The sequence below is a fragment of the Apteryx rowi genome, unplaced genomic scaffold, assembly GCF_003343035.1.
Source record: "Apteryx rowi isolate R43461 unplaced genomic scaffold, aptRow1 scaffold_576, whole genome shotgun sequence".
NCBI classification, from domain to species: domain Eukaryota; kingdom Metazoa; phylum Chordata; class Aves; order Apterygiformes; family Apterygidae; genus Apteryx; species Apteryx rowi.
This window is the reverse complement of record NW_020450845.1, coordinates 136,549-148,605: the sequence shown is the minus strand read 5'-3', so window position 1 is coordinate 148,605 and position 12,057 is coordinate 136,549. Positions and strand designations below refer to the sequence as shown.

Here is a 12,057-nt window from a genome sequence, read left to right as displayed (position 1 = left end):
GATTTTGCAATCAACATAATTGCCTCCACTAAAGTGAATTATACATTAGATGCTACAGCTTCTGCTTTAGAACTGAGTATCGTGAGAAAACAGATTTAGCAATAATTTTAAAGGCAGTATTAATATAAAACATTTCATAAAAAAAGATGGCCAGCAATGTATATAAATGGGCTTTAGAAAAATGAACCAGTGCTAAAATACACTTTGGTAGCTATGGAGTAAATATAGACTACTTGTTTTTGAAAATTCTGTTTGACTGTGCAAAAAATCTGGGCAATTTGAGAGTTTAAAGTGGGATTGTCAAGTGTTTTACTGAGAGTTGCACAAAGAGGTCATTTGGGCATGGAAAGGTTATTTGGGCTTTTCCTGCTGCAAGTTTTTAAATCTATTACATCCATTTTCATGGTTAGCTGTTTTTGATTTCCTACTCTTGACTGTTCAATTGTACTTCAAAGCTGATATGAAGCCTCTATAGATTTTTTTTCTTTAAAGAAGATCATAGTGATAATTACAGGTTTCATTCTAGGATCAAGAAACTGGACTGATTACACATTTATTACATACACTTACTGAAGAAACAGAGCTTCCACCCAAAGTTTAAAGCTGGGAATCTAAGCTCACTGCTAAAAGAGGACTAAATCCTCTCTCTCACTACAGCAGAGAAAAAGCTTCAATTAACTTCAACAGAAATACAACAGGGCCTCTGAAGATCACAGATAACACCACCTACACATCCACCACCAGGTACACAAACTAAAACTCCTTTTATAATTGTCCCAGTGCCAATAGTGTTACAGTTTGATTTAGCCCCACACTGTTGGTGTAATTTTCACTGAACATTCATTACCCCTGAGGCCAGATTAGATTTATACCATCTGCAAGACAAAATTCTGGTTTCAGAGACAGTGTGTAGATGCATATGTATAGTCTGGATTTAAAGAGCAAAGAAAACAGAAAGTACTGTAAAGTCTAAGGGTTTCAAATTGCCCTGTGGGCAGACTGAATTCTCAATTTGTGAATGTCTGTGTCAGACAGAATCAGAATTAAAGGACAATTGGCACAGAAGATGACTACAGACTAGAAAAACTGAAATCAATATCCTATTTAAACATTACGACATTCTGGGCTATTTATACCATCTTTAAGTCACTTCTGCTTTTACCCAGTAAACAATAATTTTTGCTTTTTGGGCCAGTTATTGAGGCTCATTTATTCTTAAAAACAAACCAAGATGACAACGTTCAGGTGGGCAAATGGCTCACCATTCAGCCTCATAGATCTATAAAAGAATTACACTCTTTAATAAATGCAAATAACATTAACTACAAAGAAGACTAAATCGCTAAAACATTTAAGGAACACAATTAGATTATAAATCTAGAGAAGGGGTAGAGGGCTTTTTTATATAAACCAAGGGCAAGAAAGAATGCAATTTAAAACTACCAGAATCGAGAATTTGAAAGAGAGAGATCCATCCTTAACACATGAAAATCCCCAGATGATGTTGCCTGGAAAAGCTCTGCAGGGAGACAGAAAGAGGTATGGAAGAGAGGCGATCCAAGCTACCTAAAATATTGGCTCAAAAAATGGAATAACCTGTAGTCAGATCTAATTTAAAATTGCCTCCACTGAATTATTGCATGCTTCTTGATGTTATTATCATCATGCTTCCAATTTTGCATTCAAGAATTTAACCCTCACCTTTGACTGAAAAAAAAGCTTTCAGGTTCTCGTATCCGAAGGGAACTCATATGAATTTGCTACAAAGCTTCCAGGACAAGGAGGTGCAACAAATCCAAATCCACAAGCTTTGCATACAAAACTCTTAGGGCATGTGCAATGCAAGGCAAGGCTGGGGATCTCAGAGGATGGAGAGTGTTTTCTCCTAAACTACAAAAATCAGCGAGGGAGGTGGCATCAGAAGGTGTCCATTACTTGAAAAAGGTGGCAATTGCTCAGTGTCCGCTTAGCAAAGGGCTGGCACCGGCAGGGCAGTGCACGACTTCAGAAATAAGCATTTGTTGTCACTGTTCCTTTCACAGCCTGAAAGCTCTAATTTCCATATTAATAATGGAACAGGCAAACCCATTTAGTTTACTCAACATGGTGATTTGAAAGCAATTCTGAAAATTATGAGTTATGTTTATATATCTCTGAACTTATTTTGATAAGAAGTTATGTCTCTATTTATAGGGGACCTAGATGCAGATTATCAATGCTCTTGAAGTAATGCTTTTAAAGTAATGCTACAGAAAACATCTACTTGGGTCAGTTACCTTTTCATATCTGTGTATATGAATGTATTGGCAAAATACATTTCACATGTTACCCATATTAAGGAAATGATTACCCATTCACAGAAAGAAAAATTCCTGTAGTAAAAAACTCTGAAGTGGTGAGATCCTATCTTTTCTACTATAGATGAAACTGTTTCTTCTGCTATTATACTTTACTAATCTGCTTGCCAAAGCACCTTAAATACTGGAAGAAGGTAAAGTTAGACAGGACTGATGGGAGAACATTTTCTGGAAATGCTTCCTGCTCACAGAAAGCCCTCACTGTGATGGCTTGTCAATGTCAGCATTAGCTAGAATCAGAACAAAATTCAGGACATGCTTGCTGAAGTGAGACTTTCTTTTCACCATCTATGTGACAGAGAGCTCCTAGTGAGTGAAATATATAGCTCTGCAGAGCAATATAATGGCATATGAGTATATATTTCCAGAGTGGAAAAAAATCTTGTAGGTCACCTATTCCATCTTTCTGCTAATGCAAGTTTCTTTCCAAAAGCACATTTGATTGGGTTCTGCCCAAATTAAATTTTATGCATAACAAGCACTGGAACCAGCCACATTTTCTTGAGGGACATTTCTCCTTGACAGACTGTGCTCCTCACTTAGTTCTTCCACATACACTCTGTACATGCAATTTCTCTGGTAACTAGTTGCCAAAGAAAAAGCAAAGTCACTCATTTAAGGAGCCACAACCCAGTCTCATGGATAAATTAATAAATTACTTAGTTTGAGTCTAGTGGAAAGAGTCTATTTCTTACTACACCTGGAAATCCAGCAAATATTGAGAAACTATGGGGCAGGTCCTTAAAAGAGGTATCTCTATTAAGGGCCTAAGAAGATTGCTTGCAGGAGTCATCGCTGAAATACTCTGGATAATACAAGCCATTGAAAAAAGGGGAACTGGACATCAAGATTCACCTATTACAAAACTGCAGAGCTATCCACAAACTATTTACACTATATTGGTAAATGTCTCTGCATTCTCACGGCATAAATTTTAACATTCATTTTTATTCATATCTGACAATTTTTATTGAAGAAAATGCTACTCTGCTAGCAATTTTGCCCCAAGCCACTGACTCATATTTACGGATTGATTTCCAGAGATGCTGAGCACATGCAGTTTTCCAGCAGAGTTCAGGCAGGTAGCAGGGCTTAATAGTTCTCAAATCCACACTGCTAACCACTAAGCAGTCGCCGAGGGACTCCTGCCTGAGCATTTGGGCAAAGAAAGCCTACAATGCCTACACTGTACTGTCCTCCTTCCTGCCAGCTTCTCAGTGGAAAAGAGTGCAGCAAGATGAGTAAGAAAGAAAATTCTTGAAATAATCAAATTTTCACAGAGGGATTTGAAGCTAGGCATGCAAAATAAGTAGGCAACAAACTCTACATAGAAAATTGTATGAAAATTTTCAGTATGTGAAAAACATGATACATGATTGCAATTACTCTTTGTGCGTTATGTACCCAGGTTTTAGTAGAGGTGAGGAAGATGAGCCAGTTGTGATGGCTCATGGTCAGAACGGAGCAACAGAGGCTGAACGCAGGGTGGTCTTTGTCCCTTTACTCTCGTGTGGTAAGACAGTATCATTAGAAAGGAAGCTTTGGAGGACAGACTTGCCAGCTGAATTATCAAGAAATTAGTACTACCATTTTAAAAGGACAGACTTTTACTCTCACAAAAAAGCTGGAGAGCCATAGTTATGAGACAATAACTTACACAGAGCAAAATAATTTCTGTATTTTATTACAWCTCAGCCTGGATAAGAGAGTCATGAATATTTACAGAATTACCACAGAAGTTTACAGGCAGTACTTATTCTTATCCAGACATGGAGCTTATACTTTTGAAGGGAGCAATTAATTAAGGCTTATTTCCTGTAAGTGCTCGAATTTCCTAGAACACTTCTTTTTCAGCACATGACTTTATCTGGAAGGCTACTGAAAATACGTACATCTTGAAAACTTGTTCTTCTTCATAACACCGGAATTTAAGATTTTTTTTTTTTGAATACATAGAAATACAGACTCATTTAGTGGCATTTACAGAACACATGGACATGTGCTCTTAAACTCGTGTGGCAACAGCACTTATTTAATGTGTTCTACATAACCTACCAAGATTCTGCAAAGTCTTTAAGCACATTTTAAGTATCTTGTGAATTCAGGTTACTGGCAGTCCACCATTACTGAGTAACTTGCTCACTTCCAGGAGCACACAGTGAAACAATATTACTGCCCAAAATTCCATTATATCTTCTCCATTAACTTACTGATTTTGAACATGACACTTGACACAGGCATGCATTTTGCAGTTATCTCCCAATTAATACTAAAACCTTACTGAACCCTCACATATTGTGCCTGCTATAAAAATTCCTACATTTCAACAAAAATGAAAGCAAACACAAAATGGCTTCCACAAAAAAGAATGCTTCAGACAGTAAAGAGTGACAGAAAGCATCAAATTTATAATCAACTGCAATCTACAATGAAAAAGATCCTGTTTTAGTTTGCCCAATATATTATATATTATAACCAGACTTCTAAGGACTGCTTCCTCAACTGCACCTACTTTCTTTTTCAAGCAAATGTGTGTAGAATGTCCTCCCCAGGTACAGTCACAATCCTTCATTTTTAACTCATCCARGAGAAATGCACAACAAAAAAATTCCAAGACTAAAAATAGCATCCTGTTGCAAACATATAGATGCAACTGAGTGTTGTCTTCTGCTCTTCATTCAAATATCTTTTGTGTTATAAGTGCCACTGTCATTTTGAAAATTTTATTGTCTCTCCTTTGAACACACTTTTTTTACAGTTAAATATAAGAAAAGATCTGTATGTCACAGGCACTTCTGAGTCTAAACATCAGCAAAAAAGCAGCAGAGAGAAAATGGTTAAAAGTTGCTAATTTTCTTTCATATCTCCATCCACCTGCCTTGAAATTCTCATATACCTCTCGCCTTCTCACAACTACTTTTCTCTGCTTAGGCTTAGACTTGAGCTTTTCAAACATAAAAATAATTTGTATTTTATTTTGAATGGAATTTTCCCCTAAGCTTTCATCTTTCTTATTTATCACATTCAAACACGAGAATAGTAAAGAACTAATTTCCTCAAATTTCCAACAGCTATGAGTCACTAAACCTCCAACAGAACCTGACTAGTCCCATGAGGCCACATGTATATAGAGTAACAATCTCTAAATATGCAACATATTTACCAATTCTGAGGTGCTATAAACTTAACAAGTCTTGTTATTTAATTAACTTTTGATGACATGAACTGTTTTTCAATATGCCAGAAAAAAATGTTAGTCAAAAGTTACATTGCCTGCATTACAGGCAGGTAGCACGCTCAGCCCTTAGCTGTAATCACTTCCACAACAAACAGAGCCAGTTTGCTGAACCTGAGATCCAATTCTAATAGTCACAAAATCCATCGTAATTCAGCGACATGACTTAACTCACAGGAAATGCAAAGTGTCTTGAACTACACCAGCCTCTAAAACAAAAAAGTGAAGTGCGCATACCTATCTTCATTAATAAAATCCTGCTGAAACAAATGGGATTCTGCACAGAAGAACATGTCCTGCATGGGTGGACTCCACAACATGCAGCATTAAAACAGGTACCTTCAACAAGTGAAACCTAAGAACCTGCCTTTTAAAAATGATTTACAACTTGAGGCATCTATCTTGAGATCTCTTACATCATGATTTTCAAGAGAAAGGGAAGGAAACGTTCAGCACTTTCTGAAAACTGACATTTTCTTAGTAGCCTCAAAATGATCAAATGATAGCTATTTTGACAGTTACCAAGGCCATATGATTTCATTCTGACATGTGATAAATTAATCCAAACCCTCTTTCTTCCACCAAGAAATAGCACTGCAGTTTCTTGAAGAACACTTTTGAAAGATTTTGTTTTGGTGGGKKTTTTTTTGTTTTATATTATCTTTGTTATGAAATATTTGATATTACAAACTAACATGGAGTATAATRAAATGATATTTTAGAGTATTCTCCAAAGATGTAAAGATTATTTCTTTCCGAGTTAGTTCTGGTAATAAACACACAGAGTATCTCAATTTCACTTAATTTCTAGCTTAAGATTAATTAATTATTGTACTGGCAGTATTCTTCATTCTAGGCAGTAGCCCACATATGGGTAGGTAACGGTAAATGGTTGGGAGTGTTTTTTAAAATAAAATAGAATTGTAGCATGTTTTCAAAGGCTTGTAAAATTAGGTCAATGCCAAAGAAAGTGGTGTGTTTGTTATTAACTTTGATAAAGGAAGAGTACTGAGAAAGCCTATTTTTTGCTTGTTTGAGAGACCCTGAATGCCTGTCACACTCATTCATTTTGGGAGGTGGAGATTCAAGGTTGTTCAGGATATGACCCATAGTCTGTAAGAAAGGAAGCACTGCACAGCACCATAATACATGACAAGTACTAAATGCATTTGCATATTTGTAATAAGATAAATTCTATTTATATTTTCTAGTAAGTAACAGAATTACTGTGAAAATCTGCAGAACCTCTTTGGAGTTGCTTTGGGGTGAAATTTATCCTTTAATATCCTCAAACCATTTCAGTCTTACTTAAGATTACTTCAAGATTTTCAAATATTATCTGTTCTCTTTATTCTTCTGATGACCATTTGTTTACAGCAGTTATGCGATCCTTTTTGCTAGCAGCTGTGTTCAGTTCTCCCCTCATCTGCTGTCTCTCTACTTTCACAGAAAGCTCTGTGAAAAAAATCCTCAGGCCACAGGGCAAATGCTAATTTCTGGAACTGGGAAGATGCTGACCCAGTAGGAACACTGTTGAAAAGTTGTCTTAGAAATTGACTTTTCTGTGAATGCTCTAGTACTAGCCAATTGTAGCGATAAACCGCTGCCCTAGGTAGATCTAGCACAGTGCTCTGCCCTGCTCCAAGGGAGAGTTACAGGCAGATTTCTTAGAGGCTTGGACTCCTGGCTCATACACCGAAGAAGCAATGAAATGGCAGTTTGGGGTTTTCCCCTCCCTTGCCCCAGTACAACAGAAGAACTTAAATTTACCAAGTGGAATGTTTTTTTACAGTTTTATATTTAAACCTCAAAATCTCTTAAACCTGTAAGATTTCTCCTGAACAAAGGTACCCCCCTGCATGATGAAGAATCTGACCCCAAATTTAATTTTGTGACTTTCTGGCATGCAAAAACTGCACAGATTTTATAAGATTTTTATTCACCGATGGGCTAATGTATGTAATTCATTGCCCACTCTAGTAACTAGCTGTGACTAGAAAGTTAGCATCTCCCAATTTACATTAAAGGATATTAATCAAAATTATTCCTCAACCTGACCTTAAGTTCAGACCTGCTAGCCAGCAAGAAGTTCTAATAAGTATTTTTGAGTATATACTTACTTACTAAAATTTCCCTAGTAATATCATAGGCATTACAGCTGAACAGCCCAATGTCTCTTAAAACCACAATAAATTACTTTCTGATCTTTAATATATTAGGAGACTATACTAAAGTGCCCCTTTGAGGAAAGCAAATAACACTTTCAAGGAACAGAAAGAATATTATACTAAGTGGCAAATCAAACACTTGTCCTTTAGCAATCAGTTTCCTCATATCGAATTACTGCTCTCTAGGACCTTTTGATACCTATTTGCCAGACATCTTCAAATCTCAGTATTTTTTAAGAAAGATAAGCATTTCCTCATTCTACATTGTTTTCAAACTCTACATTGAAGGCACTCAGTTCTGCTGAAAATCTCAGCTTGGAATTGTTTTACTTAGCAATGTATTTGAAATCAAACTGTGTCAGCTGCAGAAAGGTGGCAAACGTCTATTAGAACCATTCATCCTTACACTGATCCCTTCAATCTTCAGTTCCTGAGCACTATAACTGAGTCACTATTACATGTAAATGCCCATCTGAATTTCCAAAGAGTTATAAATAGAGTTTGAAAAACTGGAGGTTTTGAAGAGATAAGCTATCATATGGTTGGTCACCCAAATAAGTGAGCTGGCCTTCAGGTGAGCTGAGTACTTACAGTCTGTATTCGAATGAACAGGACACTGTCCATAGATTATCCATTTTCTTTAAAAATTGTGTTATTGTTTGGTGTACAGAAGAACCTAATTTTGGTTATCATTTTTTAAAAGCTTAGCTTGAGGCTTTTTGTAATACCTCACTACCTATTATGTCCAGATTTTACTGTGTAAGTACACATCAATAATTATAATGTGTAATTTATGAATAAAACCCCTAAAACCAGGCAGATAAATAAGATATATTTCTAATGCAGTTCCTAGTTTCCAAAATTAATAATTTTCCACATGCCATATCTCAGAGGAAAGAGTTCTAAATTAGGTACATCTTTGCATCTGAACCTGAGAATAACTATTGTATAATCATCAATAAAGTATCCTTTGTTTCACTGAGACTTTGTCACTGCAAATGATTGCACTCAATGGAGTAAACAGAAAGTGTAAATGGAAAAGTAGATTTTGGGGTGTTTTGAGACTGTTTTTTCTCCTGGATCAACCTGAAATCGGACTTCCACTTTAATAAACCTTGAAAAGTGAAACAACACATTTAGTTCAGTATCAGCAACTCTCGCACAGAGATTACACAACATAAATGATTTTCTTAACAGTGGGATGATCAAATGAGACAGACTGCAATGATGCGTTCATTCATATAATACATAATTCCCRAAAGAAATAGGAAAGATGTCCACACTGACCATAGTCTGTGTTTTCCGGCTCCCAACAATTAGATGGCCAAAAATAGGGTGTCTATAGACAAAACAAAAAAGTAGGGAACTCAGGTTAGACAATGCAAGCATTATACAGTCCTTGGATTGATACTGCTTTTTAAAGCAAATTTACATTTTTGGTAGATCTATTATATTGTTAACTCAACAGTTTTGAAATAGGCATCAAAACAGCAAATTACTTTGGTACGCTTGTTTATTGCACTAGTGTCAGAATGGCACTGAAAAAGAAGAACAGAGTGTTCTTTTTATTTTTAAAGGTAAGGGAACAAAAAACACAAGGTTAGGGAGTGAGGTTGTCTTTTTCATCTTCCCTAGCAACATACCTCTCACATGACCTGAAGAATGAGTTTTAGAAGGTAAAAAGACAGAAGAGACTCTCGGGTTCATTCAGTTCTTGATTTTGGAGCGTTTTCATTAATATATATTAATATTCAAGACTCTTTCCTAGAAGTTATTTATTAAAAAATGCCAATAAACACAGCCTGTTTTCACCAAATTATCAAAGCCATTTTCATTTGTTGAAGCTCTTGTTTTTTCCAAATGTCTTTATCACTTATCGTTTCATATTTAAAATGTGATTTTTTAATGGAAAGCCAATAAAAATTATCAAGAATTAATTCAATACTATTTTTACTAAAACTGGGTGAAATATATTGTTAAAATAATTCCCTTCCACCAAATAAAGAAAATAAGACATAGACATTTTTCACAGGAAAAACCTTTTTTTTGGTGAAAATTTAAAGGATCATAGTTTTTATACAGATAGTACATTTATATATATTTATATACACATACACACACACAATTATATATCATTTGGGAAGTTGATTTAACCTAATTAAATGTAAGGACTGGTCTGAGCTGTATTTTGAAACACAGGTGCTTCCTTAGGACAAACTTCTACTTTACTCTTTGCTTCCTATTGCTTTTTCTCAAAGACCTCCCAGCTGCAAAAATGGAAACCTCTCCTGATGCACACCTCCCTCAAAATCATTTTAATGGTAATTTAGAAATCAAGAGGACAGAAAGGTGACACATTCACACCCACTTTCAGGTTAAATAAGGAGGATTAAAAATTTAACTCTATTGTAACAATGACCCATCATCTTTAACAGGAGCAGAAGCTCATTCCCTGCCTCTTGTGCTTCCCAGTCCTACTTCTAAGCCAGGGAATATACACACCTAAAATAAAGTATTACAGACGTCTTTTGAAACAGTATACAAAATGCAGAACATGTAATATTCAATCTTGCAGCTTTTTGTTATTTACGAAGCAATAATAATGAGCTAAAGGATAAAAAAAAAGTCAGGCTAATTTCAGAGGCTGAGACAAGTTTCTTGTAAGTTGTTACTTGTTCTGTAATGGAGTAACAGTAAGTTGTTCTTCCTATCAATTATTCCTTTGTAGCGCCACTGGAACCAAAGTGACCGATACAACCACAAATGGCAAGACTAGGCAAGAGAACCCCTAAATTATAAATGGCAGCACTCAGTGAATTCCAGAGAATCAAAAAGCTGCAAAAATGATTTAACGATATTAATCTTATAAAGCATAAAGTTACCATGATTTAACTCAACAGTTTTCAAACTTGGGGTTTCTAAATACATAGAAACCATATCTGGCTCAGGAAGTTGCTGAAACTGGCTGGGGCTCAGAAATTATTCGGAGGTAGCAGCATCTGTGTCGGAGGATGGCTGGAGAAAGGTGCTGGGGAAGAACCCATTCAGAAGTAAAAAGAAAAAAAAAATTCTTCTGATGGTAGGTATATTTGCTGTGAACTCCGTATTAAAATTCCTCATATACACTTAGGATAGCTCTTGAGAAATTAGATATGCTCCTGCCCCAATAAGATTAAAAAAGTAAATTCCATCTTCTGATTTTGAGCTAATCCCATGAGATTTTGGCATTCATTTCAGGTTAGGCCATTAGGAAATACTATGTGTTTATGACGTAACAGGAGGACGCTGCCATTTCACACCGTAAATGAAAAACTACCCCTGGCCAGAAAGAATACTGCAAGAAATAGTTCTGAGAGGCACTCAGATTGTATCAATGCAGGATAAATCTGACATTATTGTTTTCAGTATTTAGTTAAAATAACATGTTAAACTTTCACTGGAACTTGCATGTTGGGGATGATAAATAGACGATGGGAAGGAGGCAGGTTCTCCAGTCTTGCAAAATATTGCTTTAGCTCACTAGGAGAAAGAGGTGGCTAAGGCTTTTCTGAACTTCGAAAAGAAGTGTCCAAATGACAGGACCTGCTTCTAACAGAGGACTTATCCAGATACCTGCTGAAGAAATAATGTGGCAACATACAGGTAATTCTGAAAATGTACAGTGGACACTTTTTTCTTTCAGTAGTAGAACAAAGCTGTCGAGGGAACAAATATTTTAGATTTGGTTCCATTAGAGGAAAACTAATGAGACTTTGCAAATGTGTAATCATTTTGGTGAAAGTGATTGTGTAATGACAGAGCTTGGTGCTCTAAAAAGACAAGTTTAACAGAATGGGGTTCAACAGACTAGAGAACAAGTGGATACAGTCTCTTGGGAAAGTAATCTGAGGGCTAAAGAGATGGAAGGGAGCTGACAGTTATTGAAAAAGACTGTACTAAGTGTCTAAGTACCTTTAGAGGGAAAGCATAGTAACAGACCAGTGAGGCCACAGAGGCAATCTTCAGTCAACTAAACACCAAAAAGAGATCATGCAAGAAGTGCAAATGAATATGTATGCTAACAAGGGTGAGTCTAAGCCTCTCCCTGCTCTCACCCTTCTCGAGATAAAAGCAGAGAGGTTAAAATAGAACATGAGTTTTAATTAGAAAAGTACATGAGAAGTAATAATAAACGGCTCCAGAATATATTAAAAGGTAATGCAAAAAAAAAAAAAAAAAAAGGAAACATCACGAGATGGGAAAGAGGTTGAAATAACAGGTAGTACAGATGATTATTAAAAGCCTTCCTCGCTTCAGC

General features: G+C 36.0%; 1 protein-coding gene across 5 annotated transcripts in view; it reads right to left on the bottom strand.

The window, feature by feature from the left end:
• Positions 1–12,057, bottom strand: part of RGS7 (regulator of G protein signaling 7) — a 136,473-nt gene that overhangs the window by 50,212 nt on the left and 74,204 nt on the right. For 4 of the 5 annotated variants that reach the window (XM_026082400.1, XM_026082402.1, XM_026082403.1 and 1 more), the window contains exon 4: positions 9,048–9,099. The exons of the other annotated variant lie outside the window; for it this stretch is intronic. In XM_026082400.1, the coding sequence (XP_025938185.1) occupies positions 9,048–9,099 (52 nt within the window). The remainder of the gene's footprint in view (positions 1–9,047; positions 9,100–12,057) is intronic. 5 annotated transcript variants of the gene reach the window in all.